Source organism: Nomascus leucogenys, chromosome 12 (assembly GCF_006542625.1).
Source record: "Nomascus leucogenys isolate Asia chromosome 12, Asia_NLE_v1, whole genome shotgun sequence".
In the NCBI taxonomy this organism is placed as follows: domain Eukaryota; kingdom Metazoa; phylum Chordata; class Mammalia; order Primates; family Hylobatidae; genus Nomascus; species Nomascus leucogenys.
The window spans coordinates 20,440,401-20,458,262 of NC_044392.1; the positions used below are offsets into that span (position 1 = coordinate 20,440,401).

General features: G+C 45.4%; 1 protein-coding gene across 1 annotated transcript in view; it reads right to left on the bottom strand.

Annotated features, from left to right (window-relative positions):
- Positions 1-14,850: 14,850 nt before the first annotated feature.
- The window catches only part of TXNDC12 (thioredoxin domain containing 12), a 37,856-nt gene continuing 34,844 nt past the window's right edge, over positions 14,851-17,862 (bottom strand). Inside the window, exon 7 of the mRNA XM_030823907.1 lies at positions 14,851-15,383. Coding sequence (XP_030679767.1) covers positions 15,304-15,383 — 80 coding nt within the window. The 3' untranslated portion in view covers positions 14,851-15,303. The remainder of the gene's footprint in view (positions 15,384-17,862) is intronic.

Genomic DNA, 17,862 nt, shown 5'->3' on the forward strand with positions numbered 1-17,862 from the left:
GAGGAGGCAGATACAGGAGGCAATAAATACCCTACCCTCAAATCTTGACGTGGACTTCCAGTCTTCCTGAGGTCACAGGAGCCAGCTGACAGCTTGGTCTAGAATCATTGTCTTTCCCCACACTTCTCCCCCATCTCAGATCTTAGAGGTCTGAGTCAAATACCAAAGCCATTTTCCCCCCACGTTCCATTATTACCCTGTCTACAGTGTACATCTCCAGCCTAGGAACCACCCAAGCTGACAGCTCCTCTGCTTGTCTGGCCTCTGCCTCAGACACTTACTCTTCTGAGCTTCTTGCCCAGCCCTTTCACTCACACTGCCTGCCACGTTGCCAGCCCTTTCCTCTGTGCCTCCTAGAATACTGTTCTTTTGTCAACAAACTCTCCTATACCCTCTGCTTCTTCAGAGTACTCAGGTGACTTCTTTGCCTGAGCCTCCTCCAGGTACTGCCTCCTTTGCTACCCTCTGCTAGAAGGCATCTCATTTTTCCACTCCCTATATACTATAAAACCAGGATGTGGGGTTGGCATGGCCATTTCCACCCTTGTACAAAAATTCTTTCTCCTGTGCTCTCCAGCCATAACCCCCTCAACCCCTCCTCATCACTGACCCCCCAATTGCTCCTTATGCATTAAAGATTGCAGCCCCTGGCTCATGGTCATCTTCACTAGCCCCTGTCCTGCCATCCTCCTGGTGACTTCAGTAGCTATGGGATTTCCTGGTCCCTCAGTCCTTGGCCTCCACATCACCTTGGCCACCAGCTCCCGTGGTCACTCTTAAGCTCTTAGTCACCCACTACTGGTACCTCTGTAATAGCAAAATCAAACATGCTATGCTGAACTGCTCCCTCACTCCCTTTCTCTCACAAGGCCCTACTTTCCTCATTTCAAAATAGATGAGATGATAATGATTATTCTTTCTTCCCAGGAATAATGAGACAGCATATAGAGCCATCCTTTTAAAGTTGTGAGACAATATGAGAACAGATGGTATTGCTTTTATGTAGCCTCAGTTCTTCTGGTTGCTTTCTCCTTCTCCCTCCCCTGAAAGGCAGTATAGTAAATTAGAAAGGGCACACACAGGCTTGGGGCCAGACAGACCTGGTCTTCAGTCCTTGCTTGCTGTGTGATCTTATGCCAATTACCTCATTTCTCTCGCACCCACACCCCTTCCTCATTTGTAAAAAGAGCAATAATAAGAGCTGCTTCTCAGAGTTGTTGGGAAGATCAAATGAGAACAGAAGCTACTGGAGAGGACTTGATAGAGTGCTAGGCACACAGTAAGCATTCAATAAATAGGAAACACTGTGCTTCGTATAACAGAAAAAAAAAGTGCTATTTTTAAACCACAACTGCCTTCCAGGAATGACAGATTCCAATGCACGGAAAGTCCTTTTGTCCTGCTTGGGGCCTCAATTGATGAGAGTGAATATGTAACTTTGGGAGAATAAATTGCTTTCTATGTTTAAAAAGGGGGTAGGGGTAGGTGGGGCATGATGGCCCACACCTGCAATCCCAGCACTTTGGGACCACCTGAGGTCAGGAGTTCGAGACCAGCCTGGCCAACATGGTAAAACTCTGTCTCCACTAAAAATACAAAAATTAGCCAGGCGTGGTGGTGGGTGCCTGTACTCCCACCTACTCGGGAGGCTGAGGCAGGAGAATCACTTGAACCTGGGAGGTGGAAGTTTCAGTGAGCTGAGATTGCGCCATTGCACTCCAGCCTGGGCAATGAGAGTGAAACTCCATCTCAAAAAAAAAAAAGGTGGGGGTGGGAGGGTTGGGGGAGGGAGAATTTGGAATTCACTTGACAAAATGGGAGGGCAAGCTAATAAAGAGAGATTGAAGGGGAAAAGGAAAAAAGATGAGTAAGAAAATCAGTGTAAGGATAGGTGCTACACAGGTAAAGAGTCAGAAGAAACTCTCCATGGTATGCTGACAAGAGTGTTTCAGCAGTGGGATGCCTAAAATGGGATAAGTTGTTTGTTACACTAGGATGTGACCATCCTATGTGACCCTCAAGACTTCAGGAAGGGCTATTACACCCAGGAATGCTTTTTGAGAGAGGGGAATTGTGAGAGTGCATGAGTAGGGAGTTGAGCATGAGCATTGTTAGGTCTCAGTTGAAAAAGGGGACTGGAAGCAGAGGTAACTGTGAGACCACAAGCCCTTGTAGAACTTGCAAAGACTTGTGTAGGACTTTGCACCTACATGAGTTGGGAAATGTGAATATTGAGGTTCAAGCCCATTGCATTTGGATCTTGAACAGGCAGAGAGGCAGCCAGACAGAGTGGCTCACACCTGTAATCCCAGCACTTTGGGAGGCCAAGGTTGGCAGATCACCTGAGGTGAGGAGTTCGAGACCAGCCTGGCCAAAATTGTGAAACCCCATCTCTACTAAAACTACAAAAAAATTAGCCGGCATGGTGGCAGATGCCTGTAATCCCAGTTACTTGGGAGACTGAGGCAGGAGAATTGCTTGAACCGAGGAGGCGGAGGTTGCAGTGAACCAAGATCGCACCACTGCACTCTAGCCTGGGTGACAGAGTCAGACTTGGTCTCAAATAAAAAAAAAAAAAAAGCCAGGCACGGTGGCTCATGCCTGTAATCCCAGCACTTTGGGAGGCCGAGGCAGGCGGATCACGAGGTCAGGAGATCAAGACCATCCTGGCTAACGCGGTGAAACCCCATCTCTACTAAAAACACAAAAAATTAGCCGGGCGTCGTGGTGGGCGCCTTTAGTCCCAGGTACTCGGGAGGCTGAGGCAGGAGAATGGCATGAACCCTGGAGGCGGAGCTTGCAGTGAGTCGAGAGCGCGTCACTGCACTCCAGCCTGGGCGGCAGAGCGAGACTCCATCTCAAAAAAAAAAAAAAAAAAGGAGGCAGAGAGGCCACATGTGACATTTGGGTTGTATCATTTATGCCCCCATAAGCTACCTTCTTATTGACTAAGGTAACCACCTGAGGGAAGAACAACACAAATCAAATTATACTGGACTGTCTTCACTTCCAGATCCAAATGCCCAAGTCAGAATGGGAAGGAAAACAAAATTCTTTTTTTTTTTTTTTTTTGAGATGGAGTTTTGCTCTTGTTGCCCAGGCTGGAGTGCAATGGCGTGATCTTGGCTCACTGCAACCTACGGCTCCTGGGTTCAAACGATTCTGCTGCCTCAGCCTCCTGAGTTGCTGGGATTACAAGCATGTACCACCACGCCCAGCTAATTTTGTATTTTTAGTAGAGACAGGGTTTCTCCATGTTGGTCAGGCTGGTCTCAAACTCCTGACCTTAGGTGATCTGCCCCTCCTCAGCCTCCCAAAGTGCTGGGATTACAGGCACGAGCCACTGCACCCGGCCCCTGAATGAAGACAAAATTCTACCTTTTGTCTTGGCTGAGATTAGTTAACAATTATATTCATTGACTCCTTAAATTACACTAAGATTATTCACATCTTTTATCTCATTTAATCCTCAATATAATTATGCAAGTTATAGATTATCATCCCTTTTTTATAGACAAAGAAAGAGAATTGAGAAAGTTTAAGTGACTTGCCCAAGGTCATACAACTGGTAAGTGGCAGAGCCAGATAGCAGGTCTGTCTGACTCCAAGGCCAGGGCGTTTTCTATTAGACTCTAAAGTTATATTTTGATTGCCCAGCGAACATCATTGTGATTAAGAGTCTTGCAAGGGCAAGGTGGCACCTGCCTGTAGTCCCAGCTACTCAGGAGGCTGAGGCGGGTGGATGATTTCAGCTCAGGAGTTCTGGGCTATAGTGTGTTATGCAGATCAGGTGTTCTCACTAAGTTCAGCATCAATATGGTGAATTCCCAGGAGTGTGGGGCTACCAGGTTGCCTGAGGAGGGGTGAACAAGCCAAGGTCAGAAACAGCAGGTCAGAACTTCCGTGCTGATCAGTAGTGGGATCATGCCTGTGAATAACCACTGTACTCCAGCTGGTGCAACATGGAGAGACCCTGTCTCTATATTTGAAAAATAAATAAATAGGCCAGGCACGGTAGCTTATGCCTGAAATCCCAGCACTTTGGAAGGCTCAGGTGGGCGGATCACCTGAGGTCAGGAGTTCGAGACCAGCCTAACCAACAGAGTGAAACCCCCGTCTCTACTAAAAATATAAAAAATTAGCTGGGCATGGTGGTACACGCCTGTAGTCCCAGCTACTCAGGAGTCTGAAGCAGGAGAATAATTTGAACGTGGGAGGCAGAGGTTGCAGTGAGACGAGAGCACACCACTGCATAACAGCCTGGGTGACAGAGAGAGACCCTGTCTCAAAAAATAAATAAATAAATAATAGAGTCCTACAACAAAATTTCCTTTTGTAGTTGCCAGAGTAATCAGCCTTCTCCAACTCCTAGTTTTATAAGAAGTATAAAATTGATGCTCTTTTGTTGTTGTTATTAGGGATGACAGGGGTCTTCCTATATTGCCCAGTCTGGTCTTGAACTCCTGGTCTCAAGCAATCCTCCCACCTCAGCCTTCCAAGAAGCTAAGATCACAGGTGTAAGCTTTTTATTGAATGAGAATCAGTGGCTTAGAAAATGGCACAAGTGGATGTCATTTGGAATGTTCAAATTTTCACAAGGTGAATCTTGACCCTAGTGTGAGTCCCTCATGTCCAGCTTAGGAACTCAGATGTGTTGACAGGTCAGACATTTCCATCCAACCCATTCAATAGATTGCTCCATGCAATAGGGTAGCTGAAGCAGGTACCTGTGAAACAGTTCAGAAATACAGGATTCAGTGAGAGAAGTGATGGAAGATTGGGGAGGAAAGAGAAGCAGAAGCCAGATGGTCCAAGGCCTTGTACATCATATTAGGGATTTGGGACCTTACCTTGCAAACAAAAAGGTTTTAAGCAATGGGGTAACATGGTTACATATTCTTGTAAGAAAGATAGCTCTGCCTACGGGGAGGGAATACAATAGATTGGATGGGAAGGATAGGGAGCAGAGAGATAGGAGATAGAGAAAACAAGAGATTGCTGTAATAATCTAGATAAGAGATGACTAGTACCTGAGCTAATGTCATAGCAATGGGAAAGGTAGAAAGCAGAGGGATTTGATATATATTTAGGAGGTAAAGTTCCCTGGACTTGGTGACAGATTAAATGTGAGATATAAAGAAAAGGGCACCAGCCTAAACAACCAGGTAGATAGTAAAACCATTTACTGAAACAGAGAGCAAAGAAGTTGTCTCTGTTATCTATTGCTGCATTTAAAAAACACTCCCAAAAGTTTAGTGGCTTAAAACAGCAATAATTCACTATTTCTCATAATTCTGTGAGTGGCTAACTGCCTCCTTTGCTGGTTTCACCTGCGATCATTCAGGAGCTGCATTCAGTTGGAAGCGCTGCTGGCCTGGAAGGTCTAAGATGTCCTTATTCATAGGTCTGGCAATCAGTGCCAGCTGAGGACTGGCACCCCAGTTTTTCTGCATGTGACCTCTCATCCACTGGTAGGCTAGACAAGCTTACATGGTGGTCTCAAGGCAGCATTCCAAGAGTATAAAGGCAGAAGACACAATCTCTAAAGACCAAGCCTTAGAAATCGCACAACCTCACATATGCTGCATTATATTAACCAAATCAAGTCACAAGCCCAGTCCAGATTTAAGGGGTGGAAGAAATAAATTCCACTTTTGATTGGGAAGAAGAGCAAAGTCACATCACAAAAAGGCACAATATAAGGAACAAGGAGTCTATTGCCTTTAACCAAACTACTACAAGAGTAGAAACAAATGTGGGTAATGAGAGAAAATGATGAGTACCTCAAATACCACCTCCTGCGCAAATCATTCCTTCCTTCTCTGTGCTTCAGTTTCTTCGTTTGTAAAATGAATGAATGTGCAAGTCCATTCCTCTCACCAGCTGCTGTTTACGAGGTGAAAGTGGTTAAAATGTACAACAAGGACACTGCTCCATCGCCAGGGCGCACACTGTCAGCAGGGGTGGAATCTGAGACACACACATGGGAAACATTCAACATGTGAATGGTCAGAACCCCGGTACCACCCACCACCCTTCCCTCCCCACCCCAACCCTGCCAATCCTTCACCAAGCCCAGCCCATCCTACTTCCCAGGAACTCTTCATTCCATAGCCACAGTCTCCTCCCTATCCTGCTCCTGCAATAGCCTGCAATCTGCCCTTAGTCCGCACTCCACACTGCAGCATAGGAGTCTTCCTAAAGCCAGCTTGAAACCTCCCATTGCTCTACTCAGAAGCTTATCTGTTTAATAAGCCTAATGGCCCCTGGTGATCTGGCCTCATCTACCCTCCAGCCTCACTGCTGGTCACACCCCCTTCACACCCTGAGCTCCCACGACATTAAACTACTTGCAATTCTTTGAATGTGGCCTGCTCCATAACATCTTTGTGAATTTGCATCTGTTTTTTTCTCTCTACCTAGAATGCCATTCAGTCATTTATTCAATGCATTGCTGGTTCACTCACCCAACTAGCAAATATCTCCTGAACACCTGCTGTGCAGAGATGACTAATATATGGTCCCTGACCCAAGGAACTCAGTGTCTGGTGTAGGACAGTAGACTACAAGATCCACTAATCTGTACTCCACAAGAGGAAAGGCCATACTAGTACCCAACACGGGGCCTCCTAAACCATTCTTAAAAGAGCTCAGGGATAAGTATATAAATATTAAATACTTATACTAATGCTGAATAAATAAGTATATAAGTATTAACAAAGGATTTCTTCTCATATCTACCATCTCATTTAACTTTCACAATGAACCTGTGGAGTTGGGACTGATTCATGCCATCTTAGATGTGAGCAAGTAGTAACTGGCCCATGGTTTCTCAGCTACTGCAAGCAAGGAAAGCCAGGACTCAAATTAGCCACAATAAGAGATTTGGTGAGACATGACTATTTTCTCACAGTGGGACAGATCAGCTGGGAGGAACCTGAGATGTTAGACCTGGCCCCATGCTAGGTCCTGGGATGTAGACTTAAGAATTAATTAAACTGAGCCACCAAGGAAAAGTAGGAGTTAAATGCATGGAGAAGCCACCTAGGCAGATAGGCCAGCATGAACAAAGGCCCAAAGGGTGAGAAATGATGTGAAGTCTTCAGAGAACTTGGAGTCTCTAGAAGCATAGGCGTAATGGGCAGAGCAGCAAGTGATGAGTGAGGCAGGAGAGCTAAGTTGGAGCCAGAGGTCAGGCAAGGCCTGGGTGGCCATGCTAAGGACAATGGATTCCATGATCAGGGCAGTGCAGAGCTGTTACAGGCCTTTATCCGAGGGGAAGACTTGGCAAAAGTTGTGTTTTAGAAAGATCTTATAGCCTGCACAATAGGGATTGGATTGGAAGTTCCAAGATACTGGGAGCAGGGACACCAGAGAAAATGCTGGTGGAGTGACTTCAAAATAGCTCAGCTGGCTGGGCGCGGTGGCTCACGCCTGCAATCCCAGCAGTTCGGGAGGCTGAGACGGGTGGATCACGAGGTCAGGAGATCGAGACCATCCTGGCTAACACGGTGAAACCCCGTCTCTACTAAAAATACAAAAAAATTAGCTGGGCGAGGTGGCGGGCGCCTGTAGTCCCAGCTACTCGGGAGGCTGAGGCAGGAGAATGGCGTGAACCCGGGAGGCGGAGCTTGCAGTGAGCCGAGATCACGCCACTGCACTCCAGCCTGGGTGACAAGGCGAGACTCCGTCTCAAAAAAAAAAAAAATAGCTCAGCTGGCTGGATGCAGTGGCTCATGTCTGTGATCCCAGCACTTTGGGAGGCCGAGGTGGGCAGATTGCCTGAGTTCAGGAGTTCAAGACCAGCCAGGGCAACATGGTGAGAATCCGTCTCTACTAAAAATACAAAAAATTAGCCGGGTGTGGTAGCACAAGCCTGTAGTCCCAGCTGCTTGGGAGGCTGAGGCAAGAGAATCACTTGAATCCAGGAGGCAGAGGTTGCAGTGAGCCAGGATCCTGCACTCCAGCCTGGGCGACAGAGCAAGACTCTGCCTCCAAAAAACAAAACAAAACAAAATAGCTAGGAGCAGTGGCATGTGCCTATAGTCACAGCTATTTAGGAGGCTGAGGCCAGAGGACCGCTTGAGTTTGAGACCACGAGTTTGAGACCAGCCTGGGCAACAAAGCAAGACTCCATCTCGACAACAACAAAAGAGAGAGAGATTATAAGACCTGACCTGGGAAATGCACTGGGATATGAAAGAAACAAGATTTGGTGACTGATTGGATGTAGATGAGGCAAAAGAAAATTGAGGCAACCAGGAGAGCTTTCTAACTTGGGTAGTATCATTTGCTGTGCGCAAGAGAACAAAAGAGACAGTCATGGGGACAGAGGGGCCAGAAGAAGGGGAATGGTGGTAAAAGCAGCAACTGCTCTGGAAATAATTATTATACTTTATTTATTGTATTTAAATTTAATAGAGCCCATTACTGTCTCAGTCAGGCCTCTCCCACAGAGCCCAGAAGCAGAATCTAGCACTATCCGTCCCCTGTCTCTGCTTCCTTGGCCCTCTGGGCCTCTTTTATTCCAGTTATTAAACAGAGAGAATACCCATTCTATAATTTAACACAATGACTGGATAGCATCCTGTTATCGGAGTATTAGTTTAAAACTTAATCAAGGTTTTAATGAGGAGCCAGAGGAACCTCAAATCAGCCGCCCACCAAACCAACATGGGGTCCCCTCTGTAGCCCTAATCTGCTCACTTCCAAGGATGGGGAGACCACCTTCTCTAGGGCAGACCACTTTGCCTTGGGATAACCCTTACTGTTAGTAAAGTCCTCTGCTAAAATCTGCCTGTTTGTAGCTTCCACCCTCTGGTCCTGGTTCTTTGTCCATTATATTATTCGTTCATTCATTGCACAAAGATGTGTTGATCACTTAGTATGTGCCAAGCATTGTTCTAAGCACAGAGTACACAAACGTGAACTAGACAGGCAGAACCCCTGCTCACACATAAGTTAGGAATCCGCAGAGAAGAGACAAACAACAAGTACACAAATTATCTATGATAATTTCAGATGGTGATAACCATATTTAAGGAAATATTCCAAAGAGATGATTATCTTAGGATGATTAAACAGGGACAGCCTCTCTGAGGAAGTGACATTTGAGTTGAGACCTGATGGATGAAAAAGAATCAATCCATTTTAGAGATGATTTAGGAAATTAAGATGCAGAGAGAACAAATGGTTTTCCCAGGGCAAGACAACAGGTAAACAACTAACTAGAACCTTCCCCCCTTGACTGGGCACAGTGGCTCATGCCTGTAATCCCAGCATTTTGGGAGGCCGAGGCGGGAGGATCACTTGAGCTCATGAGTTCGAGACCAGCCAGAACAACATGGTGAAACCTCATATCTACTAAAAATACAAAAATTAGCCGGGCATAGTGGCGTGCGTCTGTAGTCCCAGCTACCTGGGAGGCTGAGGCACGAGAATCACTTGAATCCAAGTGACAGAGGTTGCAGTGAGCCTAGATTGTGCCACTGCACTCCAGCCTGGGTGACAGAGCGAGACTCCATCTAAAAAAAAAAATTTGTGCTCACCCTAGGCACAAAGTTCTTCCTTGGTCTCATATCAACCACCACTGACCAGACCCCTTTCTGGATGACCTCTGTTAAATGAGGGAATTGAATTAAAATAAGTATAATCGTCGGGGTGTGGTGGCTTCCACCTGTAATCCCAGCACTTTGGGAGGTCAAGATGGGCAGATTGCTTGAGTCCAGGAGTTCAAGACCAGTCTGGGCAACATGACGAAACCCCATGTCTACTAAAAATAAAAAAAAATTAGCCAGGCTTGGTGGCACGTACCTGTAGTCTCAACTACTCGGGAGGCTGAGGTGGGAGGTTAACTTGAGCCCAGGAGGTTGAACCTGCAGTGAGCCCTGATTGTGCCACTTCACTGCAGCCTGGGCAACAGAGTGAGACCCTATCTCAAATACATAAATACATTAAATAAATCAATTAATATAATATGATAAATTTAAGTTTTGGAAACAGGCATTTCTGGGTTCAAATCCAACTTTTACCATTCACTAATTATGTGATTGAATTCCTCTAGACCATAGGTTGCTTATCTCTAAAATGAGGATGAGGACTATTTCATTGGCTCTTTGAGAGAGTTAAATTAAAGATGCTAATGTATGTAAAATAGGTGGTGCATACTAGACTATTGAATAACATCAGCTACTTTCAGCATGATAACTAAGTACATTATGCTTGCCAATGAGTCCACCTTCAAATATGCGTCCAGGAAATCAAGAACAGTTACCAATGGCTTAGTATCTATAAAACAAGTCAGAGTAGGCCGGGCGTGGTGGCCCATGCCTGTAATCCCTGCGCTTTGGGAGGCCGAGGCAGGGGGATTGCTTGAGCCCAGGAGTTTGAGACCATCCTGGGCAACATAGCAAAACTCCATCTCTACAAAATACAAAAGTTAGCTGGGTGTGGTGATGTGCACCTGTTGTCCCAGCTGTTTAGAAGGCTGAGGTGGGAGGATCACCTGAGCCCAGGGAGGTTGAGGAGTGATTGCACCATTGCACTCCAGCCTGGGTGACAGAGTGAGACCCTCTGTTTCTCAAAAAACACTCTGTTTCTCAGAGAAACAAAAATAAGACAGATGCCTTTCTAATTTTGGAAGAATGTCTCCTATTTGTCTTTCCTAGAGGGCTTGCTAAGTAAGGGAGGCTGTTAGGCCAGCCTGTGACCTTTGGCAAAGGTAAGTCTCATACTCCCTCTTGTGTCCAAAATTGGAACTGTACTCTCTGTGGACTGACCAGTAGCCATGGTGCTGAAATCAACCTGGGTATAGTGGCTGAATGGCAGGGAACTAATGTTTGTTAAGCACCTGCTATATTCCGGGAACCTTCTGAGGTAACTTCCATATATTATCTCATGTTTCATCAACCATTCAACAGAAGGGAAAACTGAAACTCAGCAAGGTTAAATGACTTCTCCAGGTATTCGTGGATAATAAAATATAAAACAGACCTAAAGGGAAAAACTGGAAAAAAATCAGTGATATCGATTGTACTACAGGATAAAATCCAACCTCCTTAGCAAATATGATTAAATTCTTTTATCTTCAACTTTATTTTCAACCAACTAACCCCCTTGGTCCTTGTGCTCTGGCCACACAGAATGACTTAGAGTTCTCAGAAATTGCTTTAAATCTCAGCATTTTTGCCCAAGCCTTTGTCTCTTTCTTAGGTGACTTCCTCAATACCCCTCCCTGATCTAGAAAATTCCTTCCTACACATCCTGCCATCCCATCCAACTTACTTGGAGATAATTTAATCACCCCTTCCTTTGTACTACTTTTGGACCTCAGACATTATATATATACATATATATTCAATAAATACTTGTGGGATGGCTATATATATATACCACATGTATATAATACACACACACACACACAGCAGGTCCTATATACTAGGTTTTGTTTTTTCTTTCTTTTACAATATCCTTTTTTTTTTTTAAGACAGAGTTTTGCTCTGTCACCCAGGCTGGAGTGCAGTGGCAAGACCTTGGCTCACTGCAACCCCTCTGCCTCCAGCGTTCAAGTGGTTCTCCTGCCTCAGCCTCCCAAGTAGCTGGGGTTATAGGTGCACACCGCCATGCCGAGCTAATTTTTGTATTTTTAGTAGAGATGGGGTTTCACTATGTTGGCCAGGCTGGCATCGAACTCCTGACCTCAGGTGATCCACCCGCCTCAGCCTCCCAAAGTGCTGGGATTAAAGGTGTGAACCACCGAGCCTGGCCTCTTTCACAATATCTTCACGACATTCAGTATACTAGGTTTTGAAGGCATATCAGTGAACAAGAAGACAGATAAAAGCCCCATCCTGATGGTGGATCTTACACTGAAAGTGTCTAGGCAACAAATGCTGATGGTTTAGACCATGGTAGTAATGATGGGGGTGAAGAGGAGTGAATTCATTTGCTAGGGCTGCCATAACTAAGTACCACAGACTGGGTAGCTTAAACAACAAAAATTTATTTTCTAAGTCTGGAGGCTAGAAGTCTGAGAACATGATTGGTTTCTTCTGAGGACTCTCTCCCTGGCTTGTAGATGGCCTACTTCTCCCTGTGTCTTCCAATGGTCTTCCCTCCGTGTTCAACTATGTCCCAATCTCCTCTTCTAATAAGGATGCTGGTGCTATTGCATTAGGGCCCACCTATATGACTTCATTTTAACGTCATTACTTCTTTAAAGACCTCATCTCCAAATGCAGTCACATTCTGAAGTACTTGGGTTAGGACTTTAAAATATGAATGGGGTGGCTGGGCGTGGTGGCTATGCCTAAAATCCTAGCATTTTGGGAGGCTGAGGTGGGTGGATCATCTGAGGTCAGAAGTTCAAGACCAGCCTGGCCAACATGATGAAACCCTGTCTCTACTTAAAATACAAAAAATTAGCTGTGTATGGTGGTACGCACCTGTAATCCCAGGTACTCGGGAGGCTGAGGCAGGAGAATCACTTGAACCTGGGAGGTGGAGGTTGCAGTGAGCCAAGATCGCACAATTGCACTCCAGACTGGGGGACAAGAGCGAGACTTGATCTCAAAACAAAAAAAAAAAGAAAGAAAAAATAAAACTCATTCCAATGAGACACCTCAGAACATAAAGGAAGTAATGTGGTTGGAAAACCATGGATTTGGAATCAGACAGTGCTGGTTAGAATCCAGTATTTACTTAGTTTAGAACCTGAAGTCTGCTGAGCTCAGTGGCTCACACCTATAATCCCAGCATTTTGGGAGGCTGATGGAGGTGGATCACCTGAAGGTCAGGAGTTCGACACCAGCCTGGCCAACATGGCGAAACCCTGTCCCTACTAAAAGTACAAAAATTAGCTGGGCCTGGTGGGGGGGCTCCTGTAATCCCCGCTACTCAGGAGGCTGAAGCAGGAGAATAGCTTGAACCCGGGAGGCAGAGGTTACAGTGAGCCGAGATCGCACCACTGGACTCCAGCCTGGGCGACGAGAGTCAGACTCTGTCCCAAAAATAAAAAAACAAAAACAAATTAGATGAGCATGGTGATGGGCACCTGTAATCCCTGCTACTTGGGAGGCAGAGGCAGGAGAATCACTTGAACCCGGGAGGCGTTCAAGGTTGCGGTGAGCCAAGACCTCGCCATTGCCCTCCAGCCTGGGCAACAAGAACGAAAATCTGTCTCAAACAACAACAACAACAACAACAACAAAAGAACCTGGCTAGTCTTTGCCTTTTCCAAAGTTCCCCTTAAAATGAGGTTACTAATACCTATCCCACGGGACCACTGATGGTGTTTAGAGAATGGATGAAAGGAACCTAACACAGACCTTGGCAAGTCACCTGAAAGTTTTAGATACACAGGACAGAGGACTAGCTTCTGCCCTCGAGAATGGCCACCTGATGACAGCCCCAGGTGTGCAATTGGGTTACTTCAATATAAAGTTGTCCAGGGCTATGATAGATGTATTGGGAAAAGGATATTTTATCCTCATGAGAAAGATCAGGGAAGACTCTCTGGAAGAAGTGGTTCAAAACAGAAAGGACATATTTTAGGCTGAGGAAACAAGATGAACGAAGATAGAAAAGCATAAAACAGCATGTTGTCAGGAGAACTCAAAGCAATCTGGTATCACAACAACACATAATGCAAAGACATAAATGGGAATAAATGAGGTTGAAGAAGTAGGTAGCTTCTTAAAGGCCATGGTAAAGATCTTGACTTTATCCTGTGTCTTGGCTTCCTCATGTTTCAAATTCTTCCTCTGTACTCTGGGACTACAGTAGTACCTTTATCACAGGGCTGTTAGGAGTACTAAAGTGAAACTAAATGGGATAACATATATAAAGCACTTAGAAAAGTACTTGGCACAGACTGAGGTTCACATATTTCCTACCATTAATACTATTATCTTAAAGATGGCAGGAAAGTTTTTCTTTTTTCTTTTTTTTTGAGATGGGAGTTTCACTCTTGTTGCCCAGGCTGGAGTGCAATGGCACAATCACAGTTCACCACAACCTCCACCTCCCGGGTTCAAGCGATTATCCTGCCTCAGCCTCCTGAGTAGCTGGGATTACAGGCATGTGCCACCACATCCAGCTAATTTTGTTTTGTTTTGTTTTTTTTTTGAGACGGAGTCTTGCTCTGTCGCCCAGGCTGGAGTGCAGTGGCGCAATCTCGGCTCACTGCAAGCTCCGCCTCCCGGGTTCACGCCATTCTCCTGCCTCAGCCTCTCCGAGTAGCTGGGACTACTGGCGTCCGCCACTGAGCCCGGCTAATTTTTTGTATTTTTAGTAGAGACGGGGTTTCACCATGGTCTCGATCTCCTGACCTCGTGATCTGCCCGCCTCGGCCTCCCAAAGTGCTGGGATTACAGGCGTGAGTCACCGCGCCCGGCCTAATTTTGTATTTTTAGTAGAGCCAGGGTTTCGCCATGTTGGCCAGGCTGGTCTCAAACTCCCTACCTCAGGTGATTTGCCCACCTTGGCCTCCCAAAGTGCCGGGAGTGAGCCACTGTGCCCATCCAGGAAAGGTTTTAAACAGGGGAGTGATATGGATAGACTGCAGGAGGAGGGAATATTAGAGCCAATAGGCAAGTTAAGGGGCTATAGCAATAAATAGTCGAGGAGAGAAAAAGCCTGCCCCATGCTAAAACAGTGATAGTGTGGAGAGAGGAAATTCAGGTATTTAAAAAGTAAAAGAGATGAGCCATTGTGCTCATTTGAATGTGGGAGGCGAAGGAGCAGGAGTCCTAGCTTAGGACTCCTAGATTAGGTCTTCTAGGTTAGTTTTCTTCCTGAAGTGATCTCCATCCCTCCCTCCTTTTCCAATAACAAAAAGGCCATCACAGCACATTTCCTTTTAAAGTTTTATTAAAGTTTAATGGAACAATATTTTATCTCTTTTTTTGTTAATGCCAGTACAAAAATACAGTTGATGACTTGACAAAATGGCTACGCCTAGGGCTTGAAGGTTTGAGTTTCTCCAACAGTAACAAGGGAAAGCATGCTTCCACCTGGAGCCGAGTCCAAGCACACAGCCAGTCCTGCACACGCATGCGTGCAAACAGGGAAGCTCAAGCATGAGAAGAGGAAAGGGGTTGAAAGTCTGCCACTCTCTGCTGGATCCACAAACATGCAGACCAGCTTCTGTTAGCAGAACTCTTCCACAGTGAGAGCGCTCCTTCCAGTGTAGGTAGGAATGAGGTTTCCTGGTCGGCTTAATTGTTCTGGATGATTCCTCAATATTCCCTTCCCTGCTGCTTTCCTTCCAGAACACTAACTGATGAAAGAAGGGGCATATTCACGTTACAATTCATCTTGAAGATGTTTCTTTCTGAAGGCATCACCCGTTAGCCTTTCCTGAGCTTCCTTCATCCCCTGAACAACTGTGAAATAAAGATTGGAGGAAAAAAGTATGAAGTAAGTAATGTTTGACATTTGACAACCAATGTACACTTTTAAATGTTTCAGAAGAAATATGAGAGAAGTACAAGATCTGGACTCAAGATCTAGCTCTGGATTTTGGCCCTGGCAAGTCATTTATCTCTTTGAATTTGTTTCCTCATTTATAAAATGAAATAATATAATTCACTTCACACAGTATTATAAAAGTTAAATGGGAGAATGGATAATAAAAGTGCTTTATCAACTATAAAGTCATACCAAAATCTTAGCAGTTATTTTGGCTTACCCTCTAGGATTAGAGCTGATCCCCTGTCCTAGACTGTAGATGTTCACTTCACCCCCAGGGAAGAGGAAACACTTTCCTACCGTCCCCATTGTATCTTTTGGATGAACGTTGCACTTATTTTACTTCCTGTGGAGGTTACAGATTACACTGAGGGGTGTGTGTGCTGGGGCGGGGGTGTCTCTACTGAAGGGGGTCATCATTTCCAGTATCAACTATACATGGATGAAGCCAAGTTCTCAGGCCAAAAAAAAAAAAAAGAGAGAGAGAGAAAGAGAGAAATCTGGAAGGAGGGCCTTAAGTAGACTCGAGATGAAACTTCTTGTCTGTCTTGGGGCATCCTGCTTATGGATTTAGACTCAAGGAGGACAGCTATTTCAGTATAGGCTCCTGAATGGTGGTTCTACAAAGCACCCCTATATAATGGCAGGCCAGAAGCTGGGTTGAGCCAGAGTCTATGAATCTTGCAAAGCCAAACCATAAGCTCATAAGAGGCAGATAATATGGTTTGTTATTTCTGTTTTGTTTTGCCTATGCCTTTAGTAAAGCTGGGTTTGAATGTTCCAGTTTCATGTCAGCTGAGAGATGGAGGATTCAGGGAAGGGTCTCATGTTCACATCTGGACTATGTCAGTGTGGAGACAGCAGTGGTAACTTGGATGAAATTCTAAAGGGAAGGTGAATCTCAAGATACAAGAATTGGAGACCTAAAGCCCAGCTGCCCTTCTCCACGTGGAAAATTTCCCTTTGATACCAATCTCCAGTGATCTGCATTTGGTTAAGGAACATGACATTCTCCTTACTCAGGGGAAGAAGGTAATAGCTTCTACAGATCTCTTCCCCATCGCTAGTCTGAGAATAAGAGTATCAAGGACTCAAATCATAAAGTGATCAACAACCTGGCAGCATGGCAAATAGGGACACATGGCAACTTAGCACACAACTCCCTTTCATAAATGAGGGGAAAAGGAAGGAAAAAAGCAACAATACATGGCATGAATTCCAACCCCTGCCTTCAGAATGACTGTGCTCAAAGATTAGAGAACAAAAAAGCATGACTGGCTGACGATTGCAAACTTCCTTCACTTGTTTGTGCTGGTGCTCTTCTCTCTCCTGGAACATGCTTTTCCCATTCTGCTACTGACAAGGTCTCATTCTCTAAGGCTTAATCCAGTTGTCATTTCTTCTAGCAAGCCTTACAAACTCTATGTTGGGCTACATTCTCCCCCCACCACTACTTCACTTCCATAGCTTGAAATGTCCTCCTCATATCTGTCCAGAGATGAAATTTTTATCCTTCTAGGTCCATTTAAGTTTCGGGTTTTTTTTTTTTTTTTTTTTGAGACAGAGTCTCGCTCTGTCACCCAGGCTAGAGTGCAATGGTACACGATCTTGGCTCACCGCAACCTCTGCCTCTCGGGTTCACGCCATTCTCCTGCCTCAGCCTCCCGAGTAGCTGGGACTACAGGCACCTGCCACCGTGCCGGCTAATTTTTTGTATTTTTAGTAGAGACGGGGTTTCACCATGTTAACCAGGATGGTCTCGATCTCCTGACCTTGTGATCCTCCCACCTCGGCCTCCCAAAGTTCTGGGATTACAGGCATGAGCCACCGCGCCCGGCCCTCTCAGCTATTTTTTGTATTTTTAGTAGAGATGGGGCTTCGCCATGTTGGCCAGGCTGGTCTTGAACTCCTGACCTCAAGTGATCTGCCTGCCTCGGCCTCCCAAAGTGCTGAGATTACAGGTATGAGCCACTGCGCTCGGCCTATTTAAGTTTAATATCTATAACATCTCTTAGACTTGTTCACCTAACGCTATTCCTCTTCCACTGAATTTTCATAGGAAAAACAATATTAGCTCAGTAGGAAAAAAACTAAGTTCTGGACTCAAATTCTGGCTCTGCTACTTATTAACTATGAAACTATGGGCAAGTGACTACCTTAGTCACTTGTGTGGCTCAGTTCTTCACAGCTGCCTGCGGGTCAGTCAGCTCTTCCAAGGGAAGGGGCTCAGTCTCATCTTCCTCCTATATCCTACACAGGATCTAGCCAAAAGCTACAGACATGCAGGAGATGCTCAGCTAACATACTGAATTTACTTTCCTATCACAGACCTTGCATGTGGTTCATCCTAGTTTAATCTAGCAATAATCCTCCCTCCCTTCAGCATAACTATAC